General features: G+C 39.1%; 1 protein-coding gene across 2 annotated transcripts in view; it reads left to right on the plus strand.

Annotated features, from left to right (window-relative positions):
* GRB14 (growth factor receptor bound protein 14) overlaps window positions 1–21,978 on the plus strand; it is a 129,373-nt gene that overhangs the window by 96,072 nt on the left and 11,323 nt on the right. For both annotated transcript variants that reach the window (XM_064382664.1, XM_064382666.1), the window contains 2 exons: window positions 17,759–17,869; window positions 18,061–18,156. In XM_064382664.1, the coding sequence (XP_064238734.1) occupies window positions 17,759–17,869; window positions 18,061–18,156 (207 nt within the window). The remainder of the gene's footprint in view (window positions 1–17,758; window positions 17,870–18,060; window positions 18,157–21,978) is intronic.

The raw sequence follows: 21,978 nt of genomic DNA on the forward strand, positions 1-21,978 counted from the left end.
TTTTACTCTCTGATTGGTTGATAAATCTTCCTCCTTCTCTTGTTTTGAGTCTTTGTGTATCGTTGCATGTGAGATGGGTCTGGATGCAGCATACCAATGGGTTTTGGCTTTTTATCCGATTAGAATATATATAACTTTAATACTGGCATTTGATGCTAGCTGGCTGTTTTGCCCATTAGTTAGTGTAAATTTTTCGTTGTGTTGATGTTCTTTTCTTTTTGATATATTTTTGGAAAGGCCGATATTGGTTGTTCCTTTATATGTATAGTGCTTCTTTCAGAAGTTCTTGTAAAGCAGGCCTGGTGGTGGTGAACTCTCTAAGTAATTGTTTGTTTGCAAAGGATTTAATTTTTCCTTCGCTTATAAAGCTTAGTTTGGCTGGATAGGAAATTCTGGGTTGAAAGTTCTTTTCTTTGAGGATGTTAAATATTGGTCCCCACTCTTTTCTGGCTTGTAGGGTTTCTGCTGAGAGATCTGCTGTAAGTCTGATAGGTTTCCCTTTATGGGTAACCTGATCTTTCTCTCTGGCTGCCCTTAGTATTTTCTCCTTCATTTCAACCCTAATAAATCTGGCAGTTATGTGCCTTGGGGTTGGTCTTCTTGAAGAATATCTTTGTAGTGTTCTCTGTATTACCTGGAGTTGAATATTACCCTGCCTTGCCAGGTTGGGAAAGTTTTCCTGAATGATATCCTGAAGAATATTTTCCAACTTGGATTCATTCTCTTCATCACATTCAGGTACACCTATCAAACGTAAATTAGGTCTTTTCACATAGTCCTATATTTCCTGGAGACTTTGCTCATTCCTTTTCATCCTTTTTTCTCCAATCTTGTCTTCTCGTTTCATTTCACTGAGCTGGTTCTCGACTTCTGATATCCTTTCTTCTACTTGATCAATTTGACTGTTTAAACTTGTGCATGCTTCACGAAGTTCTTGTGTTGTGTTTTTCAGCTCCATCAATTCACTTATATTCCTCTCTAAATTGTCCATTCTCGTTAACATTTCGTCAAACCTTTTTTCAAGGTTCTTAGTTTCTTTGCATTGGGTTAGAACGAGTTCTTTTAATTCACAGAAGTTTCTTATCACCCACGTTTTGAAACCTGCTTCTGTTATTGGAACACACTCATAATCTATTAAGCCTTGTTCCGTTACTGATGAGGAATTGTGATCCCCTGTAGAGGGAGAGGCATTCTGATTTTGAGTATTCTCTGCCTTTTTACGCTGATTTCTTCCCTTCATATATATTTATCCGTCTGTTGTCTTTGTAATTACCGACTTTCTAACTAGGTCTCTGAGCAGACGTCCAACTTGTTGATTCCCAGCGCTGAAATCTGAGCAGTCCACTGCGCCGGCCAAAATAGCGGTGTTAAGATTGATGGTGCTTTTCTGCCCGGGAATCTCCGGACTCTGCACCAAAAACTGGCGCGCTAAGGCACCAGCAAAACCACCGTGCCGGCCACAAGAGTCGCCCTGGTGACACGTGGGGCTCCTCTGCTGGGAATCTCCTGTTCCGTGAGCAACAAATATTCGTCTGAAAGTGTGGCGTCCTCTTGTTCTCTGCGCTTTCACTGGGAACTACGAGCCCGAGCTGCTAGTGATCAGCCATCTTGGATCTCTCTCTGAATAAGTTCTTTAGTGGTGACTTCTGAGAGTTTGGTGCACCCATCACCTGAGCAGAGTACACTGTACTCACTGTGTAGTCTTTTATCCTTCACCCCGCTACCATCCTTTCCCAGAGTCCCCAAAGTCCATTGTATCATTCTTATTCCTTTGCATTCTCATAGCTTAGCTCCCACTTATGGGTGAGAACATATGATTTTTTGGTTTTCCATTCCTGAGTTACTTCACTTAGAATAATGGTCTCCAGTTCCATCCAGGTTTCTGGGAATGCCATTATTTTATTCCTTTTTATGGCCGAGTACTATTCCATGGTATCTATCTATCTATCACAATTTCTTTATTCACTCGACTGATGGACATTTGGGCTGGTTCCATATTTTTGCAGTTGTGAATTGTGCTGCTATAAACATGCATGTGCAAGTATCTTTTTCATATAATGACCCTCTGGGAAGATACCCGGTAGTGGGATTGCTGGATCAAAAGTTAGTTTTACTTTAGTTCTTTAAAGAATCTCCACACTGTTTTCCATAGGGGTTGTACTAGTTTACATTCCCCCCAACAGCATAAAAGTATTCCCTTTTCACCACATCCGCACCAACATATATTATTGTTTGATTTTTTTTGTTATGGCCATTCTTGTAGGAGTAAGGTGGCATCACACTGTGGTTTTGATTTGCATTCCCTTGATCATTAGTGATGTTGAGTATTTTTTTCATATGTTTGTTGGCCATTTGTATATCTTCTTTTGAGAATTGTCTATTCATGTCCTTAGCCTACTTTTTGATAGGCTTGTTTGTTTTATTCTTGCTAATTTGTTGGGTTCATTGCAGATTCTGGATATTAGTCTTTTGTCACATGTATGCATTGCAAATATTTTCCCCTAATCTGTGGGTTGTCTGTTTACTCTGCTGATTGTTTCTTTTGCTGTGCAGAAGCTTTTTAGTTTAATTAAGTTCCATCTATTTATCTTTGTTTTTGTTACATTTGTTTTTGGGTTCTTAGTCCGGAAGTCTTTGCCTAAGCCAATATCTAGAAGGGATTTTTTGGATTTATCTTAGAATCTTTTGTGGTTTCAGGTGTTAGATTTAAGCCTTTGATCTATCTTGAGTTGATTTTTGTATAACATCAGAGAGAAGGATCCAGTTTCATTCTTCTACATGTGACTTCTCAATTAATTATCCCAGCACCATTTGTTGACTGAGGTGTCCTTTTTTCCATTTTTTTTGGTTTGCTTTGTCAAAGACCAGTTGGCTCTAAGTATCTGGCTTTATTTCTGTGTTATCTATTCTGTTACATTTGCCTATATGCCTATTTTTATACCAGTACCTTGTTGTTTTGGTGACTACGGCCTTATACTACAGTTTGAAGTCAGGTAAAGTGATGCCTCCAGGTTTGTTCTGTTTGCATAGTTTTGCTTTGGCTATGCAGGCTCTTTTTTGGTTCCATATAAATTTTAGTATTGTTTTTTCTAGTTCTGTGAAGAATGATGATGGTATTTTGATGAGAATTGCATTGAATTTATAGATTGCTTTTGGCAGTATGGTCATTTTCACAATATTGATTCTACCCATCCATGAGCATGGGATGTGTTTCCATTTGTTTGTGTCATCTATGATTTCATTCAGCAGTGTTTTGTAATTTTTTTTTGTAGACTTCTTTCACCTCCTTGTTCAGGTATATTCCTAAGTATTTTATTTTATTTTACAGCTATTACAAAAGGGGTTGAGTTCTTGATTTGATTCTCTGCTTGGTCACTGTTTGTGTATAACAAATCAACTGATTTGTGTATATTAATTTTGTATCCTGAAACTTTTCTTAATTCATTTATCAGTTCTAAGAGTTTTTTGGGGGAATCATTAGGGTTTTCTAGGTATATGATTATATCATCAGTAAATAATAACAGTTTGACTTTCTCTTTACTAGTTTAGATGTGCTTTATTTCTTTGTCTTGTCTGATTGCTCTGGCTAGGACTTCCAGTACTATGTTGAATAGAACTGGTGAGAATGAGCATCTTGTCTTGTTTCAGTTCTTGCGGGGGATGCTTTCAACCTTTCACCATTCAGTATAATGTTGGCTGTGGATTTGTCATAGATGGCTTTTATTACTTTAAGATATGTCCTTTCTGTGCTGATTTTGCTGAGGTTTTTTTTTTTTTCTTTTTTGAGATGGAGTTTTGCTCTGTGACCAGGCTGGAGTGCAGTGGCATGATCTCGGCTCACTGCAATCTCTGACTCCTGGGTTCAAGCGATTCCCCTGCCTCAGCCTCCTGAGTAGCGGGGACTACAGGTATGCGCCGCCATGCCCAGCTGATTTTTTAGTAGAGATGGGGTTTCACCATGTTGGCCAGGATGGTCTTGATCTCCTGACCTCGTGTTCTACCCACCTCAGTCTCCCAAAGTGCCAGGATTATAGGTATGAGCCACAGTGCCCCACCATTGTTGAAGTTTTTAATCATAAAGGTTACTGGATTTTGCCTAATGCTTTTTCTGGATCTATTGAGATGATCATGTGAGTTTGTTTTTAATTCTGTCTATGTGGTGTATCACATTTATTGACTTGCCTATATTAAATTATCCCTCCGTCTCTGATATAAAACCCACTTGATCATGGTGGATTATCTTTTCAGTATGCTGTTGGATTTGGTTAGCTAGTATTTGTTAAGGAGTTTTGCATCTATGTTCTTTAGGGATATCGGTCTGTAGTTTTCTTTTCTTGTTATGTCCTTCCCTGGTTTTGGTATTAGGGTGATACTGGCTTCATAGAATGATTTAGGGATGATTACCTCTTTCTCTGTCTTATGGAATAACGTCAACAGGATTGGTACCAATTCTTCTTTGAATGCCTGACAGAATTTAGGTGCGAATCCGTCTGGTCCTGGACTTTTGGTAATTGGTAATTGTTGGTAATTTCTTTTATTATCATTTCAAACTTACTGCTTGTTATTGACTTGTTCAGAGTTTCTGTGTCTTCCTGCTTTAATCTAGGAGGGTTGTATCTTTCCAGAAATTTATAAATCTTCTCTAGGTTTTATCGTTTATGTGCATAAAGGTGTTCATAGTAACCTTGAATGATATTTTATATTTCTCTGGTATTGGTTGTAATATTTTCTGTTTCATTTTTAATTGAGCTTATTTGGATCCTCTTGCTTCTTTTATTGGTTAATCTGGATTAATGGTCAATTTTATTTATCTTTACAAAGAACCAGCTTTTTGTTTCATTTATTTTTGTATTGTTTGTTTCAATTTCATTTAATTCTGCTCTGATTTTGTTATTACTTTTCTCCTGCTGAGTTTGGGTTTGGCTTGTTCTTGTTTCTCTAGTTCCTTAAGGTGTGACCTTAGATTGCTTATTTGTGCTATTTTAGACTTTTTGATGTAGGCACTTAAGGCTATGAACTTTCCTCTTAGCATTGCCTTTGCTGTATCCCAGATGTATCGATAGGTTGTGTCACTATTATTGTTCAGTTCAAATAATTTTTTTAAATTTCCATCTTGATTTCATTGTTGACCTAATATTTCCATGTATTTGCATGATTTTGAGGTTTCCTTTTGGAGTTGACTTACAGTTTTATTACACTGTGTTCTGAGAGGGTACTTGAAATAATTTCAGTTTTTTAAAAATTTATTGAGACTTGTTTTGTGGCCTGTCGTATGGTCTTATCTTGGAGAATGTTCCATGTGCTGATGAATAGAATGTATATTCTGCAGTTGTTGGTTAGAATGTTCTGTAAATATCTGTTAAGTCGATTTGTTTTAAGATATGGTTTAAATCCATTGTTCCTTTGTTGACCTTCTGTCTTAATGACCTGTCTAGTGCTGTTAATGGAATATTAAAATCCCCACTAGTATTGTGTTGTTGTCTATCTCATTTCTTTATGTCTAGCAGAATTGTTTTACAAATTTGGAAGCTCCAGGATTAGTGCATATATATTTAGGATTGTGATATTTTCCTACTGGACAATTCCCTTTATTATCATGTAATGTCCCTCTTTGTCTTTTTTAACTGCTGTTGCTTTAAAGTCTGTTTTGTCTGATATAAGAATAGCTATTCCTGCTCTCTTTTGGTGTCCGTTTGCACTGAATGTTTTTTCCACCCCTTTACCTTAAGTTTATGTGAGTCCTTATGTGTTACTGTTACGGGAGTCTCTTGAAGACAACAGATACTTGGTTGGTGAATTCTTATTTATTCTTCCATTCTTTATCTTTTATGTGGAACATTTAGGCCATTTACAGTCAATGTTAGTATTGAGATGTGAGATACTGAAGTACTATTCTATTCATTGTGCTATTTGTTGCCTGAATACCTTGTTTCTTTTTTCATTGTGTTTTTGTTTTATAGGTCCTGTGAGCTGTGAGATTTATTCTTTTTTTTTTTTTAATGGTGATATGGTTTGGCTGTGTCCTCACCCAAATCTCATCTTAAATTGTAGTGTCATAATTTCCACATGCTGTGTGTGAAACCTAGTGGGAGATAATTGAATCATGGGGGCAGATCATTCTCATGCTATTCTTGTGATATTGGATAAGTCTCACAAGATCTGATGGTTTTATAAAGGGGAATTTCCCTGCACAAGTTCTCTTGTCTACTGCCATGTGAGACATGCCTTTCACCTTCTGCTGTGATTGTGAGTCCTCCCCAGCTATTAGGAACTATGAGTCCATTAAACACTTTTTCTTTTGTAAGTTGCCCAGTCCTAGGTATGTCTTTATTAGCAGCATGAAAACAGACAATACAGATGGAGTCTTGCTCTCTCACCCAGGCTGGAGTGCAGGGGCACCATCTTGGCTCATACAACCTCCACCTCCCAGGTTCAAGTGATTCTTCTACCTTAGTCTCCTGAGTAGCTGAGATTACAGGCAAGCACCACCATGCCAGGCTAATTTATATATACTTAGTAGAGTCAGTGTTTCACCATGTTAGCCAAGTTGATATTGAAATCCTGCCCTCAAGTGATCCACCCACATCAGCCTCCCCAAATGCTAAGATTTATTCTTTAAAGAGGTTCTATTTTGGTCTATTTTGAGGATTTGTTTCAAGATTTATAGCTCCTTTTAGCAGCTCTTGTAGTGCTGGCTTGGTAGTAACGAATTTTTTCAGCATTTGTTTGTCTGAAAAAGGCTACATCTTTCCTTCATTTATGAAGCATAGCTTCACTGGATACAAAATTTTTGGCTGATAATTATTTTGCTTAAGGAAACTAAAGATAGGGCCCCAATCCCTTCTAGCCTATAGTGTTTCTGCTGGGAAATCTGCTGTTAATCTGGTAGGTTTTCTCTTATAGGTTACCTGATGCTTTTGCCTCATAGCTCTTAAAATTTTTTCCTTTGACTTGACTTTGGATAAGCTGGTGACTACTTACCTAGGTGATGATAGTTTTGCAATGAATTTCCCGGGTGTTCTTTGAGCTTCTTGTATTTGGACGTCTAGATCTCTAGCAAGGCCAGGGAAATTTTCTTTCATTATTCCCTCAAATATATTTTCCATACTTTTAGATTTCTTTTTTTTTCCCCTAGGGAACACCAGTTCTTAGGTTTGGTCATGTAATGTAATCTCAAACTTCTTGGAGGCTTTGTTAATCTCTTAAATTCTTTTTTCTTTGTTGGATTAAGTTGAAAGAGTTGACTTTGAGCCCTGAAATTCTTTCTTTTATTAGTTTGATTCTATTGTTGAGACTTTCCAGAGCTTTTTGCATTTCTCTAAGTGTGTTCCTTATTTTCAGAAGTTGTGATTGTTTTTTATTCATGCTATTTCACTGAAGATTTTTCCTTTCATATCTTGTATCATGTTTTTCCTTCCCTTCTTTCTCTCTCTCTTTCTTTCTTTTTTTTTCTCTCTCTCTTTCTTATTAAGTTGGACTTCACCTTTCTCTGATGCCTTCTTGATGAGCTTAATAATCAATCTTCTAAATTCTTTTTCTCTCAGGAGATTTCTTCTTGGTTTAGATCCATTTCTGGTGAGCTATTGTGATCTTTTAGGGGTATAAGATAACCTTGTTTTTTCATATTACCAGTATTGTTTTTCTGGTTCCTTCTCATTTGTGTATACTATGTCAGAAGGAAGATTTGGGGCTAAAGGGTTGCTGTTCAGATTCTTTTGTCCCACGAGGTGCTACCTTAATGTGGTGCTCTCCTTCTTCCCCTAGGGATGTGGCTTCCTGAAAGCCAAACTGCAGTGATTATTTCTCTTTTGGATCTAGCCACCCAGTGGAGCTACTATGCCCTGGGCTGGTACTAAAGGGTGTCTTCAGAGAGTCCTGTGATATGAGCCATCTTCAGGTCTCTCAGTCATGAATACCAGCACCTGCTCCAGTGAAGATGGCAGGGGAGTGAAGTGGCCTCTGTGAGAGTCCTTAATTGTAGTTTTGTGTGTTGTGCTAGTTTTGTGTTGGTTGACCTCCAGCCAGGAGTTGGCGCTGTCAAGAGCACATCAACTGCAGTAGTACAGGGAGGATCAGGTGGTGGATTGGGGCCCTTGAGCTCCCAAAAGATTATGTCCTTTGTCTTTGCATACCAGGGCAGGTAGAGAAAGACCATCAGGTGGGGCAGGGTTAGGCATGTCTGAGCTCAGACTCTCCTTGGGCAGAACTTGCTGTGGCCACTGTGGGGTGTGGAAGTGTAGTTCTCAGGCCAATGGAGTTATGTTCCCAGGAGGGATTATGACTGCCTCTGCTGCATCATGCAGGTCACCAGGATAGTGGTGGAAAGCTGGCACTTACAGGCCTCACCCAGCTCCCATGCAGCCCTAAAGTTCATTCTTGCTCCCACCATGCCTGACCATCAGTACTGACCGTCATTTCCAGGCAGCAGGTGAACAGGGCTAAGAACTTGTCCCAGGCTACCAGCCTCCCAGTTAAGAAAGCAAGCAGGGCTTTCAGGTTTGCACCCCCATGCCTGCTGCAGCTTCTGTACTGTGTCTGCACTTCTGATTCACCCCTATTCCCAGGTTCTGTCTAGGAAACTCTGAGTCGGTTGAAATTGTTACAAAGTTCAGCTAGAAGTTTCCTTCTCTGTGGTCTTTTCTAAGTTCCTCTGGCAACTGTCCCCAAGGACCCCTGTGAGACAGTCAGAAAAGGCTTCCCTGGGGACCGAGAGTGCCCACAGGTCTTTCCTGCTGCTTTTTCTACCCCTGTATTTCGCTCAACTCTAAATTTGCCTCTGCTCTAGGTAATGTCAAATCTTTCTCCTGTGATCTGGACCTTCAGGTTCCCCAGTGAGGGTGTGTGTTCAGGGGTGGACAATCCCCCTTTCACACTTTGGGTACTCACAGTTTTTTGGCTGTCTTCTAGGGGCCCTGCAGCAGCAATCCACTTCCTTCAGAGGGTCTGTGGGTTATCTCAGCTTTCTGTGTATGTTCCTGCAAAAGTTCACGATGCGAATCTCCTCACGTTGTTCTGCCAGTCAGAGTGGGAGCTGCAAGTTAGTCCCACCTCCTATTCCTTTACTGGTCTTTAGTTATTTTCTATGGTGTTATTTTGTCTCCTTACCTACCTTGTAAATTACTAGAGGAAGTTATGATGTTGTCATCAGGGATGAATAGATAGATTTATCTACATGCTTACATATTTACCTATGTAACAGTTACATAGATATATATGTGCAGAAGTCCATATGCACGTACATTATCACTTAAAACATGCATGTGCATTCTGCTGCCTGGTTTCTGTGTCTAATCTGTGTCCATTATGTTATATAGTCTTTGGCATGTAAGTGTTGACATTTTATGCAATGCACTGATGTCTTTCAAGTAAAAACTCTTTTGAGATTTTTTATGGGAGGTTATTGTGATTCTATTTTCATACATCTATAGTTGTCAATGACAGCACCATTGCTCCTTTATGGGTTAAACTGTCATTGCTCTCTAGCAATTTTTCAAACATTCTTATAAACATTGGTGTTTAGTAATTTCCCTGCCATATTTCTCAGTGTGTTGAAATATAGTCTGCTAAATCTTGCTTCTCAGCATGCATATTCAATCTGCAAAGTCAGCTTTCTTTCATACTAGAAACGTACATCCATTATTTATTTGACTACTTCTTTTCCATTCTTGTTATTTGATCTTTTAAATTTTTGTTAGGATTTTCTGTCTTGGCTAGTTACGACTTCAGATGTCCCATGGCTTGATTAATTCCAGTCTCTGCCTTTGTATTCACATGGTCTTCTCCCTTTCTCTCTGTGTGTCTCTTATAACACTTGTCATTGGATTTTGGGCCCACCTGGATAATCTAGAATAATCTCATCTCAAGTATTCTTCAGTGACCATTTTTCTGAATTAAGGTTACATTTACAATTTCCTGGCATTAGGGCATGGGCATATCTTTTGGGGGGATACTATTCAACCCACTATAGAAAGCCATTGAAAAGTTTGAACAAGGGAGTGAAATGACCAAAAGAGTATCTTGAGATTAGTTTTGTCACAGTGAGTTTAAAAGATCAAGGAGAGAGAGACTGAAAAACAGAAAAAGAGATTGAAGGGAAAAGGCAAAGGAGGCAGAGAGGGAGGAGTGGGAGGGAAAGAGAGAGAGAAGTGGAGAGAGACAGAAAGAGAATTGGTTATAGGCACAGATGCTAACTAGATGATCATTTCATTAATCCAGGTGGAAGTGATGGAGTCTAACCTAGAACAAGCAGTGGAGGGGAGAATGAAGGAATGGCCACAGATTAAATGGCAAAAGGCCAGATTTGGGTGGCTGATTGATATCAAAGAAGAGGAAGCAGTTAAAATGTTCTTAAAGATAAAAGAAGAGTAAGAAATAAAAAAATAAAAATAAACAGGAATAGAAAATTTGCTAGAAGATAATTCTCTTAGAAGACAAATAGTGATCTTAGTTCGGGATATGTTTTGTTGTGGATGAAGCATCTAAATGACTTCTTAGATGCCTCGGCTCAGCAATCCTCCTGCCTCAGCTTCACAGAGTGATGGGATTATACCTGTGAGCAACCATGCCTGACTCGTCTTTTAGTCTTTCTGCTTAAGATAAGTTTACACACCACATTACAGTGTTATAACCTTCTGTATTTTAAGTGTACTTACTATGACTAGTGGGTTTTGTGTCTTCAGATGATTTCTTATTGCTTATTAACATCCTTTTCTTTCTGATTGAAGTATTCCCTTTAGCATTTCTCATAGGACAGGCCTGGTGTTCATGAAATCCCTTAGTTTTTGCTTGTCTTGGAATATCTTCATTTCTCCTTCATGTTTGAAGCATATTTCCTCTGGATATACCATTCTAGGGTAAAAGTGTTTTCCTTCAGCACTTTAAATATGTTATGCCACTCTGCCTTGGGCTATAAAGTTTCTGCTGAAAAGTCTGTCATGTATAGTGGAACTCCATCGTATGTCATTGTTTTTTTCCCTCTTACTGTCTTAGGATCCTTTTTTAAATCCTTGTCCTTTAGAAGTCTGATTATTATACGTCTTGAGGTTGTCCTCTTTAGTTTGAATCTACTTGATGTTTATAACCTTTTTGTTCTTGGATATTGATAACTCTCTCTAGGTTTGGGACGCTCTCTGTTATTATCCCTTTGGATCAATCTGCAAACTCATCTTTTTTCATACTAGAAATGTACATCCATTATTTATTTGACTACTTCTTTTCCATTCTTGTTATTTGATCTGTTAAATTTTTGTTAGGATTTTCTGTCTTGGTTAGTTATGACTTCAGACGTCCCATGGCTTGATTAATTCCAGTCTCTGACTTTGTATTCACATGATCTCCTTTTCTCTCTGTGTGTCTCTTATAACAACACTTGTCATTGGATTTTGGGCCCATCTGGATAGTACCCCTTCTTTAAAGATAACAGCTCTTAGATTTTCCCTTATAAGGCTATTTTCTAGATCTTGTAGGCATGCTTCATTGTTTTTCTTTTTCTTTTGTGTCCTCTTGACTATTTTCTTTTCTTTTCTTTTCTTTTCTTTTCTTTTTCTTTTTTTTTTTTTTGAGACAGAATCTCAACCTGTTGCCCAGGCTGGAGTGCAATGTTGCAATCTCGGCTCACTGCAACCTCCACCTCCTGGGTTCAAGCGAGTCTCCTGCCTCAGCCTCCTGAGTAGCTGGGATTACAGGCACATACCACCATGATGGGCTAATTTTTTGTATCTTTAATAGAGATGGGATTTCACCATGTTGACTAGGCTGTTCTCGAACTCCTGACCTTGTGATCCACCCACCTTGGCCTCCCAAAGTGCTGGGATTACAGGCATGAACCACCTTGCCTGGCCTTGACTGTGTATTTTCAAATAGCCTGTCTTTAAGCTCACTATTTCTTCAGCTTGATCAATTCTGTTGCTAAGTGACTCCAATGCATTCTTCAATATGTCAGTTGCATTTTTCAACTCCAGAATTTGTGCTTGATTCATTTTTTCAGTCTTATTGTTAAATTTATTTGATAGCATTCTGAATTCCTTCTTTGTGTTATCTTGAATTTCTTTGAGTTTCCTCAAAACAGCTATTTTGAATTCTCTGTCTGCAAGATCACATGTCTCTGGATTGGCTTCTCCTGGATTGTTTCCTGGTGCCTTATTTAGTCTTTTGGTGAGGTCATGTTTTCTTGAATGGTCCTAATGCTTATGGTTGGTAGCTGGTGTCTGGGCATTTAAGAGTTAGATATTTGGCTAGGCGCAGTGGCTCACGCCTGTAATCCCAGCACTTTGGGAGGCCGAAGTGGGCGGATCACAAGGTCAAGAGATCGAGACCATCCTGGCCAACATGGTGAAACCCTGTCTCTACTAAAAATACAAAGAAAAATTAGCCGGGTGTGGTGGCACGCACCTGTGGTCTCAGCTACTCGCGAGGCTGAGGCGGAAGAATCGCTTGAACCCGGGAGGCGGAGGTTGCAGTGAGCCGAGATTGCACCACTGCGCTCCAGCCAGGCGACAGAGCAAGACTCTGTCTCAACAACAACAGAAAAGAAAAAAAAAGAGAGGAAAAAAAAGAGTTAGATATTTATTATAGTCTCCTCAGTCTGGGACTATTTGTACATTCTTGGGATGTCTTTCCAGGTATTCAAAAAGTCTTGAGTGTTGTGATCTAAGCCATATATGTATTGGGAGGCAGCCCAAGTGTACTAACTGTGGTTCTTACAGATCTGTAGAGGTATCACTTTAGTGATTTTGGTTAACATCCGGAAGAATTCCCTGGATTACATAGCAGAGACACTTGTTCTCTTCCTTTACTCTCTCCCAAACAAATGGAGTCTCGCTTTGTGCTGAGATGCCTGGAGCTAGGGCTGAGATAACACAAGCACCCCTGTGGCCACCACCCACTGGGACTGCATTAGGTCAGACCCAAAGCCAGAACAGCACTGGGTCTCACCCAAGGCCTGTTGTAACCACCAGCTGGCTACCATCTATGTTTGCTCAAGGCCCTGGGTTCTACAGTCAGCATGTAGTGAATCCTGCCAGGCTTGTGTCCTTCCCTCAGGGCAGCAAGATCTCCCAGTCCCTGGGTTGGTCTAGGGATGCCATCTGAAAGCCAGAGACTATAGTCAAAAACCATGGAAACTGACCAGGTGTGGTGGCTCATAACTGTAATCCTAGCAATTTGGGAGGCTGACGCATGGGGATCACCTGAGGTCAATAGTTTGAGACCAGCCTGGCCAGCATGGTGAATCCCCTTTTTCCACTAAAAATACAAAGATTAGCTAGATGTGGTGGTGCAAGCCTATAATCCCAGTCACTTAGGAGGCTTAGGCAAGAGAATCACTTGAACCTGGGAGGCAGAGGTTGCAGTGAGCCAGGATATCATTGCACTCCAGTCTGGACAACAAGAGCAAATCTCCATCTAAAAAAAACAAAAAAACAAAAAAACCAAACCAAAACAAAAAAACACTTGGAAATCTATCTATTGTTCCATTCTACTGTGGCTTAGCTGGCACTCAGACCATGAGACGCAGTCCTTCCCACTCTTCCCCCGACTTTCCACTGGCAGAGGAGCCTCACCCCATGGCCACTATTACTACAAGTCTCCAGGGAGTACTGCCAGGGACTACTGATGTTCATCTAAGGCCCAAGGGCTTTTCAGTCATCTTGTGGTGAATGCATCAGGTCTGGGACTCACCCTTCATGGTAGTTGGCTCCCCTCTGACCCAGAGCAGGTCTGGAAATGTCACCCAAGAGCCAAGACCCAGAACTGGGGACCCCTTAGAACCATCGTGGTGCTCTACCCTTCTGTGGCCAAGCTGGAATCGAACATACAAGGCAAAATCTCCTGTGTTTTTCTCAAGCAGAAGGAATCTTTCACCATAGTCACTACAACTGGAAATGTGCTGGGTTTCACCTGAAGCCAGCATATCTTAGGGTCTCATCCAAGTCCCATGGCATACTGCCTGTGTATCACTGCTGGTTATTCAGGGCCCAAGGTCTCTTAGTCAGCAGGTGATAAATTCTGCCAGGACTAGTTTTTTCCCTTCAAGGCAGTGGGTTCCCTTCTGGCTCAGGATGTGTCTAACGATGTTATCTGGGGGCTACTTTCTGAATGGGGGCTACTGAGAACCAGCTCAGTTGGGAGACTCCCACTCAGGTGGGCTGAAGGTTTTGAGAGGCAGACACCCAGATAGTGCAACAGAGTGGATCTATCTGGGGACCAACAGTCTGAGAGCCTGTAGGGCTTACAGCTCTCCAGGACTGAAGGCCCCGAGCAGATTTTCATCCATGTATTTGTTTACTCTTTGACAGGTGGCTGTCAGTAATACACAGGCATTCTACGTATACACATAACTCAAGAATATACCAAGTAGGCAGCTGTTACCTGCCTACCACTAACTACAAACTAAAAGTATCTTCTACAAGGGAATCATGGGAGCAGGGTAAATTTAATGTCCCTCAACAGGGGGCCTCACAACTCTGACAGGTGCCCTGTCCTACTGTGGTTAAGCTGGTATCCAAGACGTAAGACAGAATCTTCTTTACCCTTTCCCCTCTCCTCTCCTCAAATGGAAGGAAAGGATCTCTTTTTGGAGCCATGAGCTGTGCTGCTTGGGATTGTGGGAAGGGTGGTGCAAGCACTCCTTTAGCCACCCCAGCTGTTGTCTCATTAGCTAATGTGCCCTCCAAGTGTGTTGCTTCCAAGCCTAGCTCATCACTAGGACTTGGCTAGGAGTTGCAGTCCTTGCAGCCTAGAATGCCTTTCATGTCTATTTAGGGCCCCAGAGCAGTTTAGTCTGCAGTTGGGAGGCTTACTAGACTCGAATTCCAACTGCTGGGATGGGCAGTTCTCCTCCGGTTAGGGCTGGTCTAAATCCTCCCTCTGTGGGTAGGTGTCAGCTGAGTTCAGTCTGGTTTTGCTTTGTACTGTGAGGGCAGCTCTGAGTTCAATGCAAAGTCTCACAGTTACTGTGCTCTCCCCCTCCCAAGTGCACAGATTCTCTCTCCTGCTGAGGAACAGGGGAGGGGAGATGCTGACAGTTTAAGACTGTCTTTCCTACCTATGTCTGCCGATTTCAGTGACATGAAGGCTCCCAGGGAGAACTGCCAGGGACTGCTGATGTTCATTTAAGGTCTAAGGACTTAAGTTATCTTGTGGTGAATGCACCAGGTCTGAGACTCACTCTTCCTGGTAGTGGGCTCTCCTCTGAAACCTCTAAAACCTTAGGAAGGTGCTTTTTTTGGTGTAGATATTACATTCAGTGTTCTTGCTGGGGGGATGATAGGTAGAGTCTCTGTACAGGTGTCTTGGTCTGTCCCTCCTAATGTCTTATATGGCAATTCTACCTATTAAAGAAACCATTTCCTAACCTTTTCTAGAGGTGGTCTTGATTGGTTTTAGTTCTAAAATTAGTTAACCACTTCTGCAAACCTTAAAGATATGTGGTCATGAATATATTTACAGAGAAATCTCTAAGTACCCTTCTCTCCACCTCCCCATGCCCATACACACAGGGAGATGTACAAATGTACACATACTTACATTTTGCTAACTGTGCCAATACAGCTTCATAGCCTTATAGTGCCATAAGCCTTAGCATGTCTGCAGTAGTGGAACAAAAATCAATCAAGAGAAAAAACTCATCATGCTTCTTCTTCCAGTGTTACTCAAGCTACCTTTTACTCTCATTTGAACTGAACTATACTGAGTTCTACAGCATCAGTAGACAGGGATGGTTTTATTTTATCTTCATAGAAATCAAACATTTTTACCCACAAATTCGTTTCTATCAAGGAATAAGATTTTAAAAGGCATGGCAATATGTGTACCTTTCTCCTTCCTCCTACCTTGTTCCAAGAGTCCTATGCTGGGTCTTTTTAAAACAATTTTCTGTCTTATTCTCGTTAGAAACTACAGTCATTTATTAGATTAAAAGGCTTAAGATCATTAAAAAATCTGGAGACAACAGATGCTGGAGAGGATGTGGAGAAACAGGAACACTTTTACACTGTGGGTGGGAGTGTAAATTAGTTCAACCATTGTGGAAGACAGCGTGGCGATTCCTCAAGGACCTAGAAATAGACATTCCATTTGACCCAGCAATCCCATTACTGGGTATATATCCAAAGGATTATAAATATAAGGACACATGCACACGAATGTTCATTGCAGCACTATTTACAATAGCAAAGACCTGGAACCAACCCAAATGCCCATCGATGATAGACTGGACAGGGAAAATGTGGCACATATACACCATGGAATATTATGCAGCCATCAAAAACGATGAGTTCGTGTCCTTTGTAGGTACATGGATGAACCTGAAAACCATCATTCTCAGCAAACTGACACAAGAACACAAAATAAAACACCACATGTTCTCACTCATAGGCGGGTGTTGAACAATGAGAACACATGGACACAGGGAGGGGAGCACTACACACTGGGGTCTGTTGGGGGGAAATAGGGGAGGGACAGCGGGGGGTGGGGAGTTGGGGAGAGATAACATGGGGAGAAATGCCACATATAGGTGAAGGGGAGGAAGGCAGCAAATCACACTGCCACATATGCACCTATGCAACAATCTTGCATGTTCTTCACATGTACCCCAAAACCTAAAATGCAATAAAAAAAAATGAACAAATAGAAAAAAAAAAGGCTTAAGAACAGTGATATACAGAGAGACTCTTGCTCTACCGGTTATCAGCGGTGGAATAACACCAGTAAGTGACAATGAAAGGCTTTTGGTTTTTGGATTTGAATAGGGTTGCCTGTTTTGCTTTATCTTCTTCTGTGGGGTGTTTTTAATATTTTTTATTGTTTTTTTTTTAGCACTGCTTCTCAAATTTTAGTGCTTATGAATCACCTGGGATCTTGTTAAAATGTAGATATTGATTCAGTAGGTCTGGGATGAGCCCTGAAAGTTTGCATTTCTAACAAGCTCCCAGGTGATACTGATGCTGCTGGTCTGAGACCACACTACTAGCAGCAAGGTTTTAGAGAACAAATGCGTTTTGGTCAGTTTTGATTATACATTCAACCTCAGAATTAAGCACTTCTCCATGTTATTAACCTATCCCAAAATAATATGACCTACTGATTTCCCATGACCAGTTTTAAATCTCATGGATCTCCCAGAGAAGAAATAGCTGTTCATGATTCCACTTTGCCTTGAAAATCAGAAACATTCTGCTGCCAGCTAATTTCCCTGAACTCCTCTATCTGTACAGGCTTGCTTTCTTTCTTTTCATAAAGTTAGAGATTCCTGCAGTTGCTGCTTCCTGTGGTGTGTTGTGCTGTACACAAATGTGGGGATATTGTGTGTGAATGAAGCAGGAATCATTGTCTTGTTCTTTTTCTTCTTCTCTAACTGCTACGGAAGCTCAATCCAACCTTCTCCCTTTTGTTGAGCTACCATTATTTGAAACCTAGATAAGCAACACATTTCCCAAAGCCAATCTTTGCTAACATTTTTTTCTCTCTAAGATTCCTTGAAATGGTGGTTAAAGAGAAACGGAGATTTAAAACAGGAATTTATCTTTATTATTGGAAGTTAAATTATAGACAAAATTGTCATTTCCCAAATTAAATAAAATTGTATGCAGCTCCTGGTTAAAGATATAGTAACTTATATTTGTTTTTCTTCTTTTATTTTTGTGGCATCATGCTGAAATTCTGTTAAGCATAAGTTTTTGCTCGAGGTATAAATTATATAATAAAAACAGACAAAAAAGATAATGCAAAAATATGTATCCATTTCAATACTTTTTTTAAGGAACCGCGGCATTTGCAGTTTTTCACCGAATTTGGCAATAGTGATATTTATGTGTCACCGGCAGGCAAAAGAAAACGTGGAGCACCGACTAACTATGGATTCTGCTTTAAGGTACAGGCTTAATATTTTGATAGATGAATAAAGCAAGCCTCAGCCTTTTAGGTAAGCTTGAGTTTCTTTTAATTTCTTTTGAAAAGAGACAGGTTTCTCTTATATATAAGAGAATTTTAGTGGCTTTTATTTCAACAGGTGTTACCTTCAAGATATGCATTAACGATAAACAATGTGCTGTGGCCTTCTAGCCTAACAAAGCGGGAGGGCCCCGAGACCTGAAAATGCTCTGTGCAGAAGAAGAGCAGAGTAGGACGTGCTGGGTGACCGCGATTAGATTGCTTAAGGTAATCTCGCCGGAGGCATGAATTTCTATTAAATGCTGTGAGTACCATAAAAGTTAGAAAATATCAGTATTTCAGGACATGAAGTCTCACTGAGTGGCTACATGAGAAAAAAGAAAAATAACCACCAAATGTGTGTGTTTTTAACATTCTAAATGATAAACATTTTCAGAGTAGAGTGGAATAACCTAATACATTTCTCTTTTGTGTGTGGAGTAGGTATTCCACTTCTAGAAATGTTCTGATTTTTATTTTTGTGAAGGTATCACATAGCCAGTATAACTGAATGAAATGTCTCCTATACATGACTTAGTCTGCATTCTTAAAACATTGCCCGTGATCCAAGGTAAATTGTATTTTAAGATGTGCCCACCCTTGAGATGTTTAATGTAACTGTTTTGTGTTCTGTTTGTGTTATATAAATTGCTTTCTAGTTTAATAAGAATTACTCAAATTATTACACAATTTTACTTGGATACATTTTTTAAACAACTACGCTTGTGCTAAGTAGAAGTGACAACTTCCGTAAGCATAATTTGTTGCTGCTGAACAATTTTGTAATAAGTAACAATATTGTAAAAGTAGATCCACATAGGAAATAAAAGCAGAACTGATTTCTTCCAGAATGTATAGAACACACATTTATTTTTGAAAATGATTTGCCAGTAAATTGAGCAAAACTTAAAATTCATATTTATAACAATTATCAATGATTTCTTTTTAAAGATACTGGTTTGGTAGATACAATTAGGGAAGAAATTCAAAAATGTTTGTTGTTGTTGGAAAGATACAATCCAAATGTGCCTATCCATATTAGTATCACTGCTGCTGAAGCCAACAAAATACATAATTTATTGTTATTATTAAAATTTTGATTTAAAATAAAAACATTAACATATTCTAAGATACTCTTTAGAATTTATGCCTAGGCACTAATGTAATTTGCCAATATGTTGATTATGCGTATTATATGTGTATCATATATATATTCCTTTTCTTACCACAGGAAGATTTAGTTTATTAACAATGTGTGACTAAAACTAGCTTTTTGATATAGTTAGAAATGAAAATCAGAACAGTTGGGGCACTGTGAAGTCTTTAGGTTCCCCCATTTCATTTACCCTGAAGAAGGGAATGCAGTAAATTTTTCAATATATTTGCAGTTTGCGTATTTTCTAGGTGTGCTTTTTTTCTTCTGCCTTTGCCATTTTTACCTCTTCTGCTCTCTGTGATCATTTTCCTAGCATCCTACTTAAGAGAGATCAGAGTAAAGAAGGACAGAATAGTCATAATCAGAATTATTGTCGTAGCAGGTTTAGAAGAAAGTTTTATTTTGTATTCTTGTAATTTCTTAACTGAGGTAAAATTCACAAAACATATAATTAATCAAACTATTGTTAATGTAAATAATTCAGTGGCATTTAGTGCATTCAGTTCCAAAGCATTTTAATCACCTCAAAAGCAAACTCCACACCCATTAAGCAGTTACTCCCAGGCCCTAGCAATCACCAATTTGCCTCTGTCTGCGTGGATTTACATATTGTAGATATTTCATATAAATAGAATCATATAGTATGTGACCTTTTCCTTCTGACTTTTGCTTAGCATAATGTTTTGTGGTTCACCAACATTGAAGCATGTATTAGCTCTTTATTCCTTTTTATGGCTGTGTACTATTCCATTGTATATCTCTCTATATCTGTATGTTGGATAAACACTTTTTCCATTTTTTCATTGATGTACATTTAGGTTGTTTCTACCTCTGACTATTATGAATAGTGCTGATATGAATATGTGTATAGGTATTTGTTTGAGTACAGGTTTTCAATTTTTGGGGAATACATGTAGTAACGAAATTGCTTATTATATGGTAATTCTATATTTAATTTTTTGAGATATTGCCAAAATGTTTTCCCCAGTGACTGAACCATTTTCCACTTCTATCAGTAATGCATGAGAGTTCCAGTTTCTTCATATACTTGTCAATACTTGTTATTTTACTTTTTTTTGCTCTTGTTCTTATTAATAATGGTCATTCTAGCAGTTATAAAGTGATTTTGGAAGAAGTTTTAAAAAGATGATTTAAATGACGCTTTTTGTTTAACTGTGAAATTTACATTCTTTTGCTGTTTTGGCAGATAGCCACCGTATTTACTTCTTTATGAGAGGTTTGTTTGTTTCTCAAATATTCTGCTGTTAAAATCGCCTGAAAAGCTTTCCCTATTTGCATGTGGTTCCCGACCCATCCTTAGGGATTCTGATTTAGAGTCCCATGTGTCTGTCTGAATAAGAACTACTAACTTTGTCTAGCCCTCCAATTTTACAGATAAAAAGGCTGGTACTCTTTGGAGGCTCTACTCCATCAAAAGTTATGGTAGAGAAAATATCTTGAGGTTTTTGGTTTTCTCTGTTTTCCAAGCCTGGATCAGGTTAGGCTGTAAAGGGGATATTCTTCACCCTTGTTAACCCATCTTCATCCCTTCTACCTTGGGCTTAAAGTTTGACACCCAACCCAGAAACAGGTGGTAAGCCCACTTCCTTTAATCAGCATTTCACTTAATCTAAGAAGCCCTTGGTTTTTACCAGGATACATTCTTATTTTTATTAGAGCTAGAAAGAAAAAAAAATGATGCCAATAAAATGATGACATGATACTTTCATATCACTTACAGTTTTTGTTTTATTTATTCAAATAATTAGGTTTATTTAAACCTATATATTTATAATTTAATCACTTTTGTTTGCACACACACATATATACATGCAGCCATAAACCTATTTTACACATACACATATATGCATTAAGTATATACACACATAAATGTAAAATAAAATATATAAGTAGAATACATTAGTTGAAGTATCTTTAAAACTTCTTCATATTCTAACACTGGCTTTTCTGAATCATTTTCATCTCACAGTCACAGATACTTGTATTTTCCACAGGATGTGGCATGGAGCTGGGATTCTAGCTACTGATACTGCTTCTGGAAAGTTTGATGCTGATGATTTCTTCATCCCACCAAAGGTTTCAGGCAATGACAAATCACTAGGTCCATAGTGAATATAAGATGTTACAGAGAATAGGATGCAGTTGAGTTTATAGATATTAAATTTTGAAATGCACATCTAAAAATGGGTGAAATATACTAACAACTTTCTTTAATCCTTTCATTTCCATGATGCTTAGTTTTTGAAAGAATGTCCCCTTCTCACTATTTTTTTCTCATCTTACTGTTCTTAAGGCATCTTTCAAGTCACAGTTTTCCAGTTCAAAGATGCTTAATTGTGTTGGTTTCCTATGACTGCTGTAACAAATTATCACCAGGGTTGTGACTTAAAACAACATTTAAATTTATTGTTCTTTAGTTCAGAAGCCTGAAATGAATCCTACTGGATTAAATCAAGGTGTTAGCAGAGCTGCATTTCTTACTGAAGGCTCTAGAGGAGAATCCAGTTACCTCGTATTTTTGGCAGCCTTTAAGATCCATCCAGACTTCTTGCCTTGGGGCCCTTTCAACATCTTCAAAGCCAACACTGACGCACCAAGTATTTCTCACACCGCCGTCTCCTTGGTTCTGCCTCTTCTGTCTCTCCTCCCGCTTGTGATTACACTGGGCCCACATGGGTAATCCAGGATCATCACCCCACCTCACAATCAGCTGATTGACAACCTTAATACCCTTTTGCCATATAGCTTAACATAGGCTCTGAAGATTAGGATGTGGACATCTTTGGGGGACCATTATTCTACCTACCATATCCATGTTCCTTGTTCATTTCAATAATGGCAAAGCTTTTTCCAGATGAGGCTGAAGAGGGTAG

The sequence above is a fragment of the Aotus nancymaae genome, unplaced genomic scaffold (assembly GCF_030222135.1).
Source record: "Aotus nancymaae isolate 86718 unplaced genomic scaffold, 86718_ANA_hifiasm-v0.15.2.pri h1tg000029l, whole genome shotgun sequence".
In the NCBI taxonomy this organism is placed as follows: domain Eukaryota; kingdom Metazoa; phylum Chordata; class Mammalia; order Primates; family Aotidae; genus Aotus; species Aotus nancymaae.